At 38.4% G+C, this 18,561-nt stretch overlaps 2 protein-coding genes across 4 annotated transcripts in view; one reads left to right on the forward strand and one right to left on the reverse strand.

The window, feature by feature from the left end:
- CDKL3 (cyclin dependent kinase like 3) overlaps positions 1–1,248 on the reverse strand; it is a 108,235-nt gene extending 106,987 nt beyond the window's left edge. The window contains exon 1 of one of the 2 annotated variants that reach the window (XM_072841031.1): positions 1,113–1,248. The gene's annotated coding sequence lies outside the window, so the exon portion shown is untranslated. The remainder of the gene's footprint in view (positions 1–1,112) is intronic. The other variant, XM_072841032.1, reaches the window with a different exon arrangement.
- Positions 270–17,793, forward strand: UBE2B (ubiquitin conjugating enzyme E2 B). Of its 2 annotated transcripts, XM_072841053.1 has the most exons (7): positions 270–498; positions 1,664–1,732; positions 3,750–3,830; positions 5,781–5,806; positions 10,238–10,327; positions 14,774–14,862; positions 16,453–17,793. In XM_072841053.1, exons 2-7 carry the CDS (start codon positions 1,689–1,691, stop codon positions 16,579–16,581), a joined length of 459 nt encoding a protein of 152 aa, XP_072697154.1. In that variant the 5' UTR covers positions 270–498; positions 1,664–1,688; the 3' UTR covers positions 16,582–17,793. The 2 variants fall into 2 exon arrangements, with proteins under 2 accessions (XP_072697154.1, XP_072697153.1); XM_072841052.1 differs by lacking the exon at positions 270–498 and having other exon boundaries at positions 1,258–1,732.
- Positions 17,794–18,561: the final 768 nt, after the last annotated feature.

Consider the following 18,561-nt stretch of genomic DNA (forward strand, 5'->3'; position numbering starts at 1 on the left):
TTTTCTTTGGCATTTTACTGCATACATACTGACCCGTATATCTTCATCCTTAGCTATGGTGAGAATTAGGATCGCTACTGTGGGAGGCAAAAGATGAGAATATTCAGCTTTTAACTTTCAGAATTTCATTTGTGGATGCATCGCAGAACCTATCAAGAGTTAGGTTTGGCTTACTTGATCACCAATGAAGTTATAAAAGCAAAAGATAGAATTCAGGGTTTTGAGAAAAGGAGACAGCAAGAAAGTGAGGGAAATTAACGCTTTCAGTTTCCAGGAAACTATGGGCAACTTGGTGCAACGCTCCCACTATGCCTTGGGCTGAAGAATTACCCAGAAGGATATAAGGTGTTCAGAGTCCTCCAGACCAGCAAAGCCCTGAGGCCAGGAATCAAAGGCAATGGAAGGAGGGAACTCAACACCTCTGAGCAACCTGGTGGACATCTCAGACCCATCTGCACCTTACTTGCTGGTGTAGGAAACCTGAAATGAGTTATCCAGGTTAGCTATATAACTCCCACCCACGTCTGCAAAATCTCTTCCCCACATCCAAGTTTTTAGGCTTTCTTGACAACCAGCCACCCTTCTAAATGCTTTGCGATCTCATCTCCATGTACCCTATCTTAGCCAGTCATGGACTTTGACACATTTTGACACCAATCCTCAAATGAGAGGAGGCTTATGTTAAAATAAAATTCTGTAATTCCATAGAGATAGTCAACAAACCTTAAGACAATCTCTATACCATTTTTTTTTTGTCTTCGGAATTTCCAACCCTGCAAACCCCATTGTGATGCACATACAGGCTCTTTGGTGGCCTCATGGAAGCATTTCGGGGAATTTTAGTTGGTGTGGGCCTCAACATTTCAATGCTGGGCTAATTATGAAAAACAGAGGTTCCCTCACTCTGCCCCAGGTACCAGATTTGATAAGCCACTGAATCAACCAGAAAAGATTTTAAGTCCGTATTACTTGTAGCTGTTTTTAAAACTTAAGCAAAACAAGCTTTTGCTTCCGCCACGACCGCAGACCCTTTTCATGAAACTGGAGGGAAAACTTACTAAAGACCCATACCCGCCCTCAACCCCATAAACTTAACTACCCGCTCCATAGACCTGAGACTCAGATTCAGACGACACTTTCACGTGATCCGTTCCAACCTCGTCATAGGGACACGTGGTTCTAGATACTTCGTCCCCTCCCCCTCAGGGGTGGATTGTTGACAACGCCGCCGGCGGTCACGTGACCTTACGTCATCCCACCTCCTTTCCCTGAAATCTCTGGCCCCGGATGCGGCTCTCTGTCCCCACCCGGTCGAGCTTAAACTACTAAAAGGGGGAGGCATAGGATGGTGTTTCGGTTTCGGGGTCTCTTAATCCACAACCTCCAATCAGAGAACAGAGAGGACTAATTTATCTATTATATTAGGAAGCCAAAATTGGTAGAGCCCTGCCGCAGAGCTCCCAAAACGGGTCTAGACGCCCCGTGCCCTTCTCCCCCAACCCCCTCACCCCGTGGTACTGGCGGAGGGCGGAGGGATCTGGAGGCGGCGGAGGGAGACGTCATTGCAGGGTTGTTTGTGCAGCCTCGGCGGCGGCGGTGACCCACAGTGATTCGGCCGCCGCGCCGGGGGGTGGGGGGGCTGCGCGGGACTCTTTTCTTTCAGACTGACCGCGGGGCAGCTGGGGAGCATGTCGACTCCGGCCCGGAGGAGGCTCATGCGGGATTTCAAGCGGTAAGGGCGCTCACCTCCGCCTGGATGACGGCTCCTCCCCACAGCTATGGGGCTGCAGGGCGGGGATCCGGGACACCTTCCTCTCCTAACCCTAAGAGGGCCTCCTCTGGGCCCAGGGGTCCCGAAGGAAGCCCAGCCCCGGTCCCGGTTCGCACTCCTTCATCCTTGCTCACTCTGCCGACGTAAGAAATTTCGGTACCCCTCCCCCAAAAGTAAAAAGATGGCTATGGTTTGTCCTAGGGTTCCCCGCTGCCCACTTGGGTCAGCCCCCCGACGTCTAGTCCTAGAGCTCAAGCTTCATTTCCCCTTCCTCTGTCCCCCCAAAGCAGACCCTTGCAGAATCATATTCCCTGCTTGCTGCACCAGTTTTGCTGGATGGCTCTGCGGTCTTAGCTGAGGGGCAGGGTTGGGATGAAAAGCGCCCCCCCCCCCCCATTCTCTCTGCAGCGAGGGTGGGGTCTGCAGCGCGAGGTCCGGGGGTTATTAACCCATCCTCGGAAACCCGACTCTCCCTCGCCGCCCGAAAGGACCTTGAGAACTGGCTTAGAGAGCTGGGACTCGGGCTGGGAGCCCGGGCTGGGCTGCCAGGGCCTTCTGGAACTCAGCTCTGTGGCCTGGTGTCTAAAGCCCTATCTATAGCCTCCAAAGTCTGGAAAAATGCCTTCCTTGAGACTGGCGCTAACCTGATACTCGCTCGGCCTCCTTTTGTAAAATAGGGTTTTGTTAGGAGGTGTTGGGGTTAGTAAGGAGGAAGTGACCTTTTTTTCAGTTTACCTTTGGATACTTGGAAGTACGGAGGCCGATAAAAATAAGAAAACTTACCATTACGATCCACTGCACGTTTTGTGGGGGTTTTGTTGTTTTCTTGGGGAGACCTGCTCATAGAAACTTGGGTTAGCTGTCCAGGAAGCAACCTTTTAACTTCGCCATTATAAAGCCATAGGTGAGGCATTTGGAAGCCATTGTTTTAGGCTTTGGGCAGTTTATCATTGAATATATTCCTAATGTACTTTCAGTGGGCTAGAAGCAGCATAAATCCATTAAGGCTTCTGGTTATCGAGGCTTGATGTGTTTGAGGTTGACTGGAGAGAACTATTTTTATGTAGACTAATTTCAAAGTATCTATGTGACAATCACTACATATTGATATATGTATATAAAATGCTATATTTGTTTTAAAAGTTTGTCTTCTGAAGCTTAAAATCAAATTTCACGTTAGCTCCGAAGAGTGAAATCCAAATAATAAAACTTGCAGTTCGTGTCCATTGTTACTCTGGTTTATTACTGCCTTTCTCTGTTAATTCTGAATTGAACACATGGCACCTTTGGTAGTTTTCCAAGGGGCTTCAGGTTACAAAAATTTGATTATGACAAGTGTTGGAAGGTAGCTTTGTATCGAGTCTCTTGATAAAAGAGGTAGATTTAGCTGTAGCGCAGATCTTTAAAATAGCGACTGATGAAAAAACCTAACTGAAGCTTGATTACTTTAAAAGCTACTGCTAATTGAAGCAAATAGGAGAAGGCTACTCTCCTAAAACTAGTTTCCTAATTAAATTGAATATAAGTGTTTTCAGTCATTTAGTGTTTGCCTTGAGGATCCTTTTTTTGGTTTTGGTGGGGGGCGGGGGTGGTCATGTTGCACAGGTAGCTGTGGTTTGGAATCAGACCGTCTTTGCATCTTTAGAGCACCAAAAAAGGTGGTCTGTGAAAATCGGACTCGGGGCCTTTAATTTTTGTTGATGGCATTCTGTGTGTATCACTTCTCAAAGGTACATCTTAAGCTTGATATTCAAAAAAGGATGAGTCCAAAGGCCTTTGGAATTTTAGTCAATTTGGAGAGGTGTTTAAGAAGTATATATGTGGTTGATTTCTTTTTTTTAAAGTCATATTATTTTCCCCCTAAGCACAAGAACAAGGAAATGGTGTTAAAGTAGGTAGAATAGTCCATAAGGGTTCTCTTTGGCCTTCATAGCGACCTTAATGTTCAACTTTGAAAATTACTACTCTGGATTTCTAGATTGCAAGAGGACCCACCTGTGGGTGTCAGTGGCGCACCATCTGAAAACAACATTATGCAGTGGAATGCAGTTATATTTGGGTGAGTGGAAAGATATAAAAAAATGATAGGTATAGTAATTCTTTTAAGAAAAGTGAATGTAGCAAGTAGGCAAAGAGGCTGAGGTGGAATTGAGGGCTCTTACAGAAACTGCAAAGTAAATTAGAAAAGAAATTCTGTTAAGTATTTCTGCAGTTAACTAAAATTTGTGTTGTATTATTTATGATTTTACAATCACTTTGGGTTTTATCTGATAAAAATTAAACAAGAAAAGGTAAATTATTGTACAGAATAAATTGTACCAAGCAAATGTTTATGCTTGCATTCTTTTGGAACTGTAAAAAGACTAAGAACTAAAAAATACCCAGAGCTTCCAGTGTGGCAAGAATTCATGAGAAATGTATCACATGTTATATACATAACACTTTTTTTTTTTTTTTTAATAGAGGCAGGAGTAGAGGGGGGAGAGAGAGAAAATCTCAAGCAGACTCCACACCACGTGCCAAGCCCAACGCAGGGCTCCATGTCACAACCCTGAGATCATGACCTGAGCCCAAATCAACCACTGAGCTATATGGGTGCCCTGTATATATATGCCTCTTAATTTAAAATTTCCTTATGTCTTTTATTTTTCTGGACTTGATCTCTTTTTCTTTCACACTTTTTAAAACCAGGGGTTTGTACTAAAACCTTAAAGGTACACCTTCATAAACAATTCTGAGTAGCCATTGAATTAGTTATGAAACTATATTAAATACTAGTGGAAAAATGAGTGTAGTTTATTCTTCTAAAGAGATTATATTTGGGGTACCTGGGTGGCTCAGCGGTTGAGCATCTGCCTTTGGCTCAGGTCTTAGAGTCCTAGAATGGGGTCCTGCATCAAGCAGGAACCACCACCACCACCACCACCACCACCACCCCACCCCTGCCAATGGAGCCTGCTTCTCCCCTCTGCCTATGTCTCTGCCTCTCTCTCTCTCTCTCTCTCTCTCTCTCTCTCGTGAATGAATAATAAAATCTTTTTAAAAATAGATTACATTAAATTCAGGCTAACATGCTTTGAGGTCCTGAATGTGCCTTGCAAGAAGAAATAACGCTTGATGGTGCTGCTTAGGAAAGATGAAATTGGGGTATGGAGGCAGGGAAAAGGTTTGAGCAAAAGAAAGTGGCTTTCTTGGTTACATCAGTTCTCTAGCTGTTTTGAACAAGAGGTGTTGCTTTGTTGGGAAGCAGGATGCTTGGTTTGGTGTTATATAATTATCTTGCAGGGGCATTTCCATCTTATTGATGTGAATTGAAAATATGATTTTTTCTCTTAAGAATATACTTTTACAAAGTGACTGGTTGGTATTTATGAACTGAATTGGTGCTAAAACTATGAGGCTTGTCTTTGTAAATCCCCCCTAAAATGAAAACCTAGAATAGCTATCCTTTATGCCTATCTCTATAAAAATCTAGAGCTAAGATGGTACTAAACTATCAGTATCTTTAAAACTCCACAAATCATTAGAATAAGCCCCCTCTTTCTCTGTGTGTTTATCCTTTTGACTCTTAAAAATCAAGAAAAAGAGGGGTGCCTGGGTGGCTTGTATGGGCAACTGATTCATCATCTCACCTCAGGTTTTAAAAGGTTTTTTTTTTAATTTTTATTTATTTATGATAGTCACACACACACACACACACACACACACACACGGTGCGGGGGGGGGGGGGCGGGCAGAGACATAGGCAGAGGGAGAAGCAGGCTCCATGCACTGGGAGCCCGACGTGGGATTCAATCCCGGGTCTCCAGGATCGCGCCCTGGGCCAAGGGCAGACGCTAAACAGCTGCGCCACCCAGGGATCCCTCACCTCAGGTTTTAGATCTCTGGAGTTAGGCACTGTGTTGGGTTCTGCATTGGGCCTGGACCCTACTTAAAAAAAAAAAAAAAAAAAAAAATTAGGAAAAGGCAGAATGAAACATCTTTTAATCAGAAATCTTCTTGTTTTCAGACCAGAAGGGACACCCTTTGAAGATGGTAAGTCATTCTCAATTATGTTTTCTGTAATACTAGGACGCTGCGTTTAAGTAAATAATTGTTAACACCAACATACTTAAAACTATTTTCTGTATCAGCTTGACCACCTCCATTGCCAGTTCTTTGTGTTACTTTGGTATTTGGCTGTAGAACTGTAGGCCTAGATAGTAGGTTAATGGTGGATAATGGTGCTTTTTTAACATTGTTATCTATGTTGATAAAGTGTCAAGCTGAAATTGTTCTTAAACTTTCATAGCTGAGGCATCTGGCTGGCTCATTCAGTAGAGCACGTGACTCTGTCTCAGGGTTGTAAGGTCGAGCCTCACATTTGGTGCAGAGATTACTTAAAAATAAAATAACTGAAATCTTAAAAGAAAGTAAGAAAGACCTGCCAGTAGCTTCACATACAGTTGGCTTTTGACACCCATAAGTAGCATTCTGTGTATAATCTTTTTACTTCTTAAATTTAGTATTTCCACCAAAAGCCAGGAAAATGGGAAACTGGTCCTGATACGTATTTATAATTGCACTTTTCAAATTGATTGTAATCGGGTTCTTAGATTTTCTCTAATTACAGCATAGATTTTTAAAAATTATTGAACAGATTTGTTTTAATTATCAAAATGTCTCCAGAATTAACCCATTGAAAATATTTGAACAAAGATACTATTTTTTAAGGAGATAACCTGAATGCTTAATAGGGGAAAATGGTTAAGCAAATTATGAGGTATCTATATTATGGAATATTATGTACTTGTTGAAGAATAATAAGGCAAATCTGGACATATGTCTCGAGACAAAGTTTTAGAAAAACGTATATTTTTACTAAACACATATATCCAAGTGTGTGGGTATTAAAGGGTTATAAACCACACCATTATCAGTGGTTTCTTCTAAGTGGGGATAAGGAATTGAAGAGAAGTAGCTCTAAGGACTTCAGCTTTTTGCACTGTACCAGGGGTTCTCAGGTGGTCCATAAACCCCCTTCAAGTCCCTGAGACTTTCTTGGGTTCCTTATAATTAAAACTGTCTTTATAATTTAAGACATTTGTCTTTTTTTGCTCTATCAGCGTTTGCAGTGATGGTACAAAAACATTAGTGGCTAAACTTGGACCTATGCAGTTTAGCATCTTGGTACAAATTAAGACTGTCTCTAAACTGTACTAATAGTCATTGTATTCTTTGCTTTTTTTTTTTTTTTTTTTTTTTTTTTTAAAGATTTTATGTATTAGAGAAAGGGCATAAATAGTGGGAGGAGCAGAGGTAGAGGGAGAAGCAGGCTTCCCACTGAGCAGGGAGCCCATTGGGCTCAATCCCAGGACCCTGAGATCATGACCTGAGCCACCTAGGCACCCCTATTCTTTGCATTTTATTTGTTGGTTTTAGTTTTGGTTTTTTAAGATTTTATTTATTCATGAGAGACACCGAAAGAGAGGCAGAGACACAGGCAGAGGGAGAAGAAACAAGCTCCATGCAAGGAGCCTGATGTGGGACTCCATCCCAGGAATCCAGGATCACACCCTGAGCCAAAGGCAGATGCTCAACCGCTGAGCCACCCAGGCGTCCCTGGTTTTGTTTTGTTTTGTTTTTAAGTCATCTCTACACCCAACATGTGGGGCTTGAACCCACACCCCTAGATCAAGAGCCTGACTGAGCCAGCCTAGTGCCCCATATTCTTTGCATTTTTAAAAAACTGTCATTTTCGCTTAAAAATGTCTTGATAGCAAAGGAAATTCGTCTTGATGAAAAAAGTAGATATTATTAATTATTGACTTTTGAGTATGCATTTTTAAAATATTCTGTGTGATTAAGTGGGAAATACACATAAAACACTTCTCTTATGATTTTCTGGAGGCAAAGCACTTTTGCAATTGTTTTGAGTTGCAACTTACACTTTTTTTCATGGAACATTTTTACTTGAATGAGAGACAAATTGATAATTTAGACTCAACTGTTTAGACTCATAAGTGACTGAAATGAGCTGTTAGATCAAGGAAAGTAACTGACAGTATTGTTGCTGCTGATAAAATAATGGTTTCCCAGTACTTCAAGACTTCTCTGATAAACATCAGTAGGCAGTATTACCTAGTTGTTATATGTTTATGGATAGTGTGAAATGAAATGTGGCAACATTTACAAGATTTGTATAATTCATTGAACCAATATTTTCTGAATGACCAATGTATCATGTTAGAAGATTATGGATGGATAAAACATTTATGCAATGAGTAACAGATTTTAGTTTAACTGATGCAAAAAGTTTATATTATTTCAGTCTACATTGCAGCTAACCTTTAAAAGCTTACCACTTCCTTAGTATAGTAACCAAAAAAAAGTATCTACAGTTATCTGAGAAAACTATGAAAATATTTTTTCATTTGTGTATTTTTGTGAGGCCTTATTTTCTTCTATATCTCATCCCAAAACAACATATTGCAACAAATCGAATGCAGAGGCAGCTGAGAGAATCCAGCTGTCTTGTATTAAGTCAATCATTTAAGATTTGCAAAAAATGTAAAACAGTGCTAAGCTTTTTACTAACTTTGTGGGGAAATATATTACTTCTCATTAAATGTTACTCAGGTTATTTTGTAGTGAGTTTACAGTAATTAGTGAATTTTTAAAAATTTTCTGAGTTAGGGGTGCGTGATTGGATCAGTTGGTAGAGCATGTGATTCTTGATCTCGGGGTCATGAGTTACAGCCTCACATTGAAAATAGAAATTACTTTTTAAGGAAATTCATAAGTTAAATACTGTCTAATACAGGAAATACTAATAGTTAACATCCAATAGCACTGGAGGCAGTTTGTACGAGTTCATGAGAACAGATTGTTAAAAATTGGGGGAATTTCTGCAGGCTATTTATTAAAGAGCCAATATTTAAAAGTGAAATGATTTTTCATCTTTGGTGGAAATACATAAAATGGTATGCTGTCCCATGTATCTCTTTCCAGCTTCACATTCAGTTGACTTCCCATTGGAAGCTTGGTGTTGGTTGGGAATAGGAGTATAAGGGGGTCCTGAGACTCCATAAAGTGGAAGGAAAAAAACTTGAAAATGGCTGTTCCATATTTTGTAGGCTGAAATTCTTAAAATTACATTTTTTTAATTAATTAAAATTCAAACCTTCAAAATTCAAGTTAGATACAAGGCTGTCTTCACTATTTAACTGTATGTTTCATAATAGTCTGATATAGTTGGAATATAAAATAGACAACAGATTTTGCTTGTATCTTTAGCTTCCCTCATCCCAAATTTCCAAAGGGCAAAAAAAATGTAAAAAGGTAGAGGTTGGGACACCTGGGTGGCTCAGCAGTTGAGCATCTGCCTTTGGTTCAGGGCATGATCCTGCGGTCCCAGGATCAGGTCCCAAATCGGGCTTCCTGCATGGAAGCCTGCTTCTCCCTCTCACTGTGTCTCTGCCTCTCGCTCTGTGTCTTTCATGAATAAGTAAATAAAAATCTTTAAAAATAACAGTAATAATAATTTTAAAAGATTTAAAAGGTAGCGGTTGTATACCAAATATGCAAAGATAAAATATCAGATAAAATAGAGAAGATTGTTTAGTTTTTCTAAAACTACATTGATGAAATAAGGGAAGAACCTTGTAGGGACATCTGGAATGTCTTTTATTGAGTTCATTAGGAAAAAGTCTCAATTTACCAAGTATGTTTAAGGGGCTGTAGTTAAAATACCTCTCCAACCTTCAGGTGGATTTCTTCAAAATAAAAGAACTCTGGATAATGAATAAATAGAAGTCTAAAAGACCTACCAAACCAGTAATAATGGTCATTTCTGCAAAACAGATTTGGAATTGGGAGTTGAGAGAGTTCTACTTTGTACCTTGTGAACAGATTGACTTTGTTAGAAATGTGTAATTTTTTTAAAAGCCTGTGTCTGTACTGACCATAAAATACTGCTTTGCAGAATGTACCACATTGGTCTATAGGCAGTTACACTAATACTTACTGGTTTTTGGCATATTTAAGTGCAAGGATTCATGTGTGGACAGAAGAGACCTTTTCGATTAATGTCCATGCCTCCAATCTAAGTCCTTTGTCATGTGGTCGTTAACCCCTCTTGAAATCTTTTACATACCCTCTTCTAAGCTATAATAAACTAGCTGTAGTTCCCCAAATGTGCATTTTAAATTTCAGTAGCTAGGGCCAAATTGCTTTCCAAAAGTATGGCAGTTTCACATTCCCACCAATAGCACATCAAAGTGTGTTCCCAAGTGCTTGCCAATGCTGCATGTTACCAGTCTAACGTAAATCAAAGTATATTTAGTATGTTTTATGTGCTAAGGCAGAAGTGACATTAATTTTTGTATGGTTGTGCAAAAATTAGTATGGGTTGGGAATTCATTGATGAAGAGATTAAAAATTAATGCTTGTCTTTACCATAATTATTTTGGTTTGTTTTCTATCTAGGTACTTTTAAACTAGTAATAGAATTTTCTGAAGAGTATCCAAATAAACCACCAACTGTTAGGTTTTTATCCAAAATGTTTCATCCAAATGGTAAGTAACATTTTATTAAACTTCACAAATGATGGGGGGTGGGGGTAGTTTTTTCCTTCCTTTTAAGAGTTGACCCATACTTCTCACTGCTAGGGGCCACTTCTAGATATTGCTTCCATGTCAGTATTAGCTACATTTTTGTACCCTAGAATCTTTAGAAGGTTCCAAATTTCAGGTAAGGTTTTAATACTTTTTATTTTAAGATTTTATATATTTATTTACGAGAGACCCACAGAGAGGAGCAGAGACAACATAGGCAGAGGGAGAAGCAGGCTCCCTTGTAGGAAGCCGGAAGCAAGACTCAATCCCAAGACCCTGGGATCATGACCTGAGCTCAGATGCTCCTATACTTTTGATTTTAAAATACTATCCATGTGTAGAAATGTGAAGGATACCAAAAAGAACTTGTCACTTAAAATTTAGCTTTTAAAAAACACAAAAAAGGGTGCCTGGGTGGCTCAGTCAGTTAAGCATCTGCTTTCAGCTTGGGTCATGATCCCAGGGTGCTGGGATTGAGCTCCACATCAGGCTCCCTGCTCAGCGGAGAGTCAGCTTCTCCCTCCTCTCCTCCCAACTTGTGCTCTTTCACTATTTCTGTCTCTCTCTCTCAGATAAATATTTTTTAAAAAACACAAATTAATGCTTATACAAAATTGAGGTCATGTATATAAAATGACTTATTTTAATATATTGAACATCTTTCCTTGTTAAATATCCTTTGCATCATTTTTTTCTTTTGCATCATTCTTAATGGCTGCAAAATGTTCTCTGCGATTATCATAATTAATGTATGTCCAGTTGGTGATTTTCAGGTTTTTTTTTTTTTTTGTAAGACTTTTAAATTTTATTTTGAGAGACTGCGAGCGTGAGTTGGGAGAGGGAGAAAGAATCTTAAGTAGGCTCCACACTCAGCAGAGCCTGCCTTGGGGCTCTGTCTCATGACCCGGAGATCAAGACCTGAACCAAAATCAAGAGTCAGTTGCTTAACCAACTGAGCCACCCAGGTACCCCAAGTTTTTTGTAATTTTATTTAAAGATTTTATTTATTCATTTATGAGAGACACAGAGAGAGAGAGAGGGGCAGAGACATAGGCAGAAGGAAGAGCAGGCTCCCTGTAGGGAGCCTGATAAGGGACTCGATCCCAGGACCCTGGGATCACGACCTGAGCCAAAGGCTCAACCACTGAATCCCCCAGATGCCCCTGTTTGTAATTTTAAACAGCACTTTGAACATTCTTGAAAAATTTTCCCAAATACCTGTGAGAGTATTACAGAATAAATTTTTAGAAGTGGTATTATTGGGTAAAAAAATTCATACATTGAGACGCCTGGGTGGTTCAGCGGTTGAGCATCTGCCTTTGGCTCAGGGTGTGATCCTGGAGTCCCAGGATTGAGTCCCAAATCGGGCTCTTGCAGAGAACCTGTTTCTCCCTCTGCCTGTGTCTCTTCCTGTCTCTCTCTCTGTCTTTCATGAATAAATAAATAAAATCTTTTTTTTTTTTAAGTTCATATGTTTTTAAGGCTTTTTAAAATATAGTTTTCCATTTTTTTTTCTCGTTTCTATTTTCATTTGGAGAAATTTTTTTTATTCCTATTTACCATAAATGCTGAGTGACTCTGTGTAATTGATATGCTCTTCCGTAACTTCTTGTTCACTTCTAATGCATGTATATTTCTGGATTACAAATTAGAAAAGTTATTTTCCAAAATATTTAAGCTTTCCATTTCGTAGCCTTTGCTCATTTAAATATGGACTTCTCCATCAGTTAACTTAGTTTTAGAAGGAGTCAGTTTACATTTATTCCACTTTAGTTTTGTCTGACTTAGACTTGTTATTGAATTGACCCACAATATAGTAAGGTTTTGTAAATCAAGGTGGGAAAGACTGTAGAATGTGCAGAGGGGATCTGTGTATAGGTGTAGTATTTTCATCCTTTTGTATTAACAATGGTTTATAACAATGTATTATATATACATTGTATTATATACAATTTAACAATGTATTATAACAATGGTTTCTCTTTGTCTTTTATCAGTAGTTTTATTAACTTTCTGGTCTACCTTTTAAACATCTTTACTTGAAATATAATTCACGTATCATGCTGTTCATTCATTTAAATTTTACAACTCAGGGAGTTTTGGTACACGGAGTTGTGCAACCATCACCCTATCAATTTTAGAACATTTTCATCTCCAAAAAAATCCCATGACAGTTGGCACTCACTCCCTTTTCTCCCAGCACCCTAGCCCTAGGCAGTTGTAGTTTCTTTATAGATTTGCCTGTTAGGGGGGTGCTTGGGTGGCTTAGTTGGTTAAGCATCTGCCCTCGCTCAGGTCATGATCTCAGTGTCCTAGGATAGAGCCTGGATTGGCCTCCCACACTCAGTGGCAAGCCTACTTCTCCCTCTCCCTCTGCCCTTCCTCCTGCCCATGTTCTCTCTCTCTATTTGAAATAAAATCTTAAAAAAAAAAAAGAAAAAAAAAGATTGCCAGTTATGGACATTTCATTAAAATGAAATCTTATAATAAATATAGTCTTTTGTGACTACTACTTTTAGCTGGGATAGTTTTTCAGGATTCATCCATGTTGTAACTATATTTATTCCATTTCCTTTTATTGCTGAAATTTCGTTTTATGGGTATATACTATACTTTGTTTACTCATTTGTCAGTTGATGTTTATTTCTTGTTTGCTTTTGGATTACTTCTTAGAAGTAGTTACTAGTTCAGAATTTTAAAATCATTTTGTACTTTTATGGATTTTACAGGGGTGATCATTGTTCTTTAGGCTTGCCAAGTTTGATGTTCATGCGGGATAAATACTAGGCAGTTGACTGGGCTGCTTTAAAGTGGAGCTTTAAATCTGCTCTAAAACTAGTAAGTCGGGCAGCCCCGGGTGTCTCAGCGGTTTAGCGCCGCCTTCAGCCCAGGGCGTGGTCCTAGGGTCCTGGGATCGGGTCCCGCGTCGGGCTCCCTGCATGGAGCCTGCTTCTCCCTCTACCTGTGTCTCTGCCCCCCTCCCCCGTGTGTCTGTCATGAATAAATAAAATCTTTAAAAAACAAAACAAAAAACTAGTAAGTGGAAGTAGCTAGCACATGAATGGTGATTGAGGCCATGAGAGTGAATAACTATGCCCAGAAAGTATATATACAGGAGGGCAAGAAGGAAGAGGATTGAGAGGGCCCTGAGAAATGACAGTATTTAGGGATCCCTGAGTGGCGCACCGGTTTGGCGCCTGCCTTTGGCCCAGGGCGCGATCCTGGAGACTCGGGATCGAATCCCACGTCGGGCTCCCGGTGCATGGAGCCTGCTTCTCCCTCTGCCTGTGTCTCTGCCTCTCTCTCTCTCTCTGTGACTATCATGAATAAATAAATAAAATCTTTAAAAAAAAAAAAAAAAAAGAAATGACAGTATTTAGATATAATTTGCCTCCTCTTCCCCCCAAAAGCCTTACTTAGTTGTGTCTTTAGGTAGAGGATCTGGCTTGCTCCGTGAAACTTTCCAAAGTTTGAAAGTATAACATTTAAATGCATTTATTCTTTGTCAACACAGCAGTTATGGAAATTTGTCATATAGACAGAGTCCCACAAGCAGGTAAAAAAATTTATTCAGTTTCAGAGGGAGGAGAACCTTCCAAATATTAAAGACTTAAAATCTATTAATCACTTGATTTTTAGTTTATTTTTTGAGTATGAAAGGAATGCATATCGTAAAAACAAATCCTGAAATACAAGAATCCTTTTATTTACAGAGAGCCAGTACTTATATTCTGGCATTTAGTCTTACAGATGTTTTGTGACTACACAAAATGTCAAAATAGTTACGTGGTTCAAATGAAAATATTTAAATATTTTGTAAAAAAAAGGACATCCTCTAAAAATGGAATCTTAGGTGTAATGCATTGTGGAGGTCTTTCTGCATTAGTTAACAGAAGGTAGATATGTATCATTTCTCTTGGCTACATTGCTGTTGGTTATGTGATATGAATGTACTATTATTTAGCCAGTCACTTCTTTATGAACCACAAGGTAGTTTCTAATTTTATACTCTTATAAACAGTATTACAGTGAACTTCCTATAAATAAAACTTCGTATGTTCACACTTACTTGTTTTAGAAGTAATTTCTGGGAATGTAATTATGATGTTAAAAAATAATTTTTTTTTCCGGAGCTTTATTTAAGGAATTTAGAAATAGGGGATTTAAAAAGATTGTATAGAAGATGGGTATTTGAAAAAATTTAATTGTAGCAAAGCCTCCTGACAAAAAGATGCAAAATAAGAGACCTTAGTTATAACAGTGGTTTTTCTGTGAGACAAGAGGGTTTGGTAAATAATGTTCAAAACTTCTGACTGGGCCAAGCATTCTGTTTGTGGCAAAGATTTCTCTTTAACTGTTAAATATGATAAAGTCAATATGTAACCAATTTTAGTATTGTCTTTACAGTGTATGCTGATGGTAGCATATGTTTAGATATCCTTCAGAATCGATGGAGTCCAACATATGATGTATCTTCTATCTTAACATCAATTCAGGTAAGTGTATGTTAGGTTGCATCATGAATTTTCAAAATTCTGTGGGATAGTCAGCTTCTTTAGGAGTCAGCTTCTTTAGGAGCAGTCTAAAGACCACATGAGCAAACTTTGCTTCCTAGCACCCATGTAACCAATATCACAGTTTAGATAATCCCATGATTTTCAGACAGCTGGTCTGCTTTTCTGTCTCTCTTTCTCTCTCTTTTTTTTTTTTTTAGGTTTTTATTTTATTTATTCATGAGAAATAGAGAGAGGCAGAGGGAGAAGCAGGCTCCATACAGGGAGCCCGATGCGGGACTCGATCCTGGAACCCCAGGATCATGCCCCGAGCCAAAGGTGGATTGCTCAACCACTGAGCCACCCAGACATCCCTGGCCTGCCTTTCTCTTAGTGATCACATTGGATCAAACCTACAGTCATTTTCCTGGTCCTTGTGTAAATCAAGTGTTCTCACAGGTCAAGTATTATTTATGACCATCAAGGATAGCTAGAGGATGTGGAGAAGGAAAACTCTTCTTGGAAATAAAGATGATTGCTTAGAAAAACCATAGTGACCTCAGGAAACTGCCAAGTGCAGAGAAGCATTAAGTATGTTACCCCATCCAAGAAATCCTTTTTTAAAAACAGATAGTGTAACCATTTGCCAAACCAGTCTGGCAGATTATTTCAGAGTTGACCCTGAATGACAGTTTTAGAAGTAAAGTGAGGGATGTTTTAGTTTATGTGGGTGTAAAAAGAGCAGAAGTCAAATTTTGGTTTGTGATATTTTTAAAACTTTTTCTGTTGTATTTCTGCTTTAATTCAAGTCATTTTATAAACATTTTGAACTTCCCTATTTCATTCTCTTGCTGCTAGGTGTATATATTTTCTATATTAAAGGAAACAAGATTCCCTACCCAGCTTACTATCAGACATTTGCAAAGTAAACCATAAAAATAAAGTTTAACTTTGGAAAATGTTAGTTGCTGTGCTATTTCCAAGTATTGTATATTATTATACAATAATTAATATTATACAACTAACTAATGTTAGTTGCTGTGCTATTTCCAAATATTGTATATTAACCAAATCAAGCTGTTTATTTCCTGGCTAATGCTTAAGTATGTTAAAGAAGAATATTCTGGGGCATCCTGGGTGGCTCAGCGGTTTAGCACCACCTTCTGCCCAGGGTGTGATTCTGGATACTCGGGATTGAGTCGCACGTCGGGCTCTCTTCATGCAGCCTGCTTCTCCCTCTGCCCCTCTCTCTCTCCCTCTCTCTCTCTCTCTCTCTCTCTCTTTGTCTCTCATGAATAAATAAATCTTAAATATATATATATATATTCTTTTCCAATTTCCTTGAAATTAGAGGTCTGCAGTTGAGTACTGTGTTTTGGAAGCGTCAGTTCTTTAGCAGCAGGAAATTATTAAATTGATCAAGCCATTTCTGAAAGTATTTAAGACCTAAAAATACAGAAGATATACTAATATCTGCCATTTCTTTCCTGAGTAATTTGTTCTTTTATACAACCTCTATGCTCCATATCTGACCCATGTTAATGTAAAGAGCAATTCAACTAATCCTTTTTTCCCTTTTCTCTTTCCTTTCAGTCTCTGCTGGATGAACCGAATCCAAACAGTCCAGCCAATAGCCAGGCAGCACAGCTTTATCAGGAAAACAAACGAGAATATGAGAAAAGAGTTTCGGCCATTGTTGAACAAAGCTGGAATGATTCATAATAGACAACTGGTCTGTTAATTTTTTTCATCATTGTTGTGTATAATTTACCTCTCAGTAGAAAGGCTAACAAATTTTAAGTGCCACAGGTTTTAAGGATTCTGCAGAAAAAAAAAGTCCTTCAGTTTAGAACCTACAAAAGCTTGTGTATCTTGATTAATGTACTTTTTATTGCATGGTGTGAACTAAGTTATTGCTTACATAAATTTGTAATATATCCTGTTTGTATTTTTTTCCAAGTGTATAATGTTGGTGTGGAGTTTTCATGACAGAATAATACACATTTTGTAAATCTGTACTTTTTTCAAATATTGAATGCCTTATTTTTGAATTCTTTAGATTTTTAAATTGGAGAAAAGCACTTAAAGTTTTTTATATATGAATATTACATGTAAAGCTGTTAAAATACATAACTTCAGTGCAAGAGACTTTGTCACTTATTTCCTTATCTGTTTAGGAGGGGTTAATAAGTCTCTAGCTCTCCATCAATTGATAGTAGTTTCATTTCCAATTTCAAAAGAACAGATTTATATTTTATCAAGAAATTCTTCAAATTTGATTCTAACCACCAATTATAATTTTCAAACTTTATTTTGAATGTTTGAATGAAACTATATCCATTTCACTTGAGCAATTATAGACATAACTGGTTTGATTCTGTCCAACTCTGTATTTAGGCCACTTGTTACTGTTTCTTCATGCACTACTTACTGTTAAACTGTACCTTTTGCAATTTCACAGTTTGTACCTCTGCCATGAGGAATTGGCACCTCTACGGGAATAGAGAGCTAATGCAACTTACTTTGCTGCTTGATAGCACTTTAAAAGATTTTTGATAATGAAGAAAGTAAAACAGTAAACATTTATTAAAATTCACGCCCCACTATTAACACTGAGTAAGAATTGGTTGCATTGGTTTAGTAAGGCAGATACTTGGAAGGATTCTTGGTGTAACTTAAAATATTTGAAAACTGCCTTTTAATGCAATTGCATATGTTTATTCTGGAAAAATGTTTTAATATCAGGGCCTGCTGAGTTGCTTTCTCTTGTGGAGATTTTTTTTTTTTTTAATCTCCTAAGTTGTATAAAAGTTGTACTGCATCTTAGTTTACTGGATAAATTTAAAACACAGTATTGTAGAAAGCTTATACAAAGCTATCCTATGCCTTCAAATAGTACAGAAAATGGAAAATATACAAGTAAATTCTGTTGAACCACCTGTGTAGTCTTTCTAGTAGTTAAAAACAGCTATTTGAGTAACCCCAATAGTTTCTTGTCCTGTTCTTACTAGTTTAGTAAGCTAACAGCTTCTCTGTTGGAAGACTGCAGGATGGCAGTGTCTACAGCTTCTATTTATTAAGCCAAGTTTGACACTGGAAGACTAAATGTTGATGTTTCCCTTTAAAAGTTATTACTTGGCAAATTTGGGAGTAATTGTATGGTCTTAGAAAGCTTTTCATACAAATGAGAGTCCATTCACTGGAATTAATGGCCAAAAAAAAAAAAAAAAGATGCTTACAGTTACTTTTTTGGTCATAGTAAATGTGATGCTTTCATATTCAGCTCTGAGACAAAGTGTAGCTTCTGGAGACATTTACTCCAATGACTGACTCTTAATATACAGTAGGTATACGAGAGTCTCCCCTCTTATTTTATTAAATGCTGTTTGTACTGCTTCAAAATCTATTTTTATCCTAATCTCTTTTCCTTTCCCTATGTAAAATTGAAATATTTCAAGTATTGATACTTAGAAGGGGGTTACATCTCACTTTGCAGGAAGTCTCTGAGCTCTAGGTCCTAAATTCAACACCTAAAACCACCTAGTTCACATTCCCACTGGAGAAAATTCTTAGGAATATTCCTCTCCCAATTACTCCTCCATTTTTTTCTTCAGCTTTGGAACAGATTCCTGTTTCTTTAGTTAAGTACTAGATGTAAACCTTTAATTTACAAGGTTATACCGTACTAAAAAGGTTTAATTT

The sequence above is a fragment of the Canis lupus genome, chromosome 10 (genome assembly GCF_048164855.1).
Source record: "Canis lupus baileyi chromosome 10, mCanLup2.hap1, whole genome shotgun sequence".
NCBI lineage: Eukaryota > Metazoa > Chordata > Mammalia > Carnivora > Canidae > Canis > Canis lupus.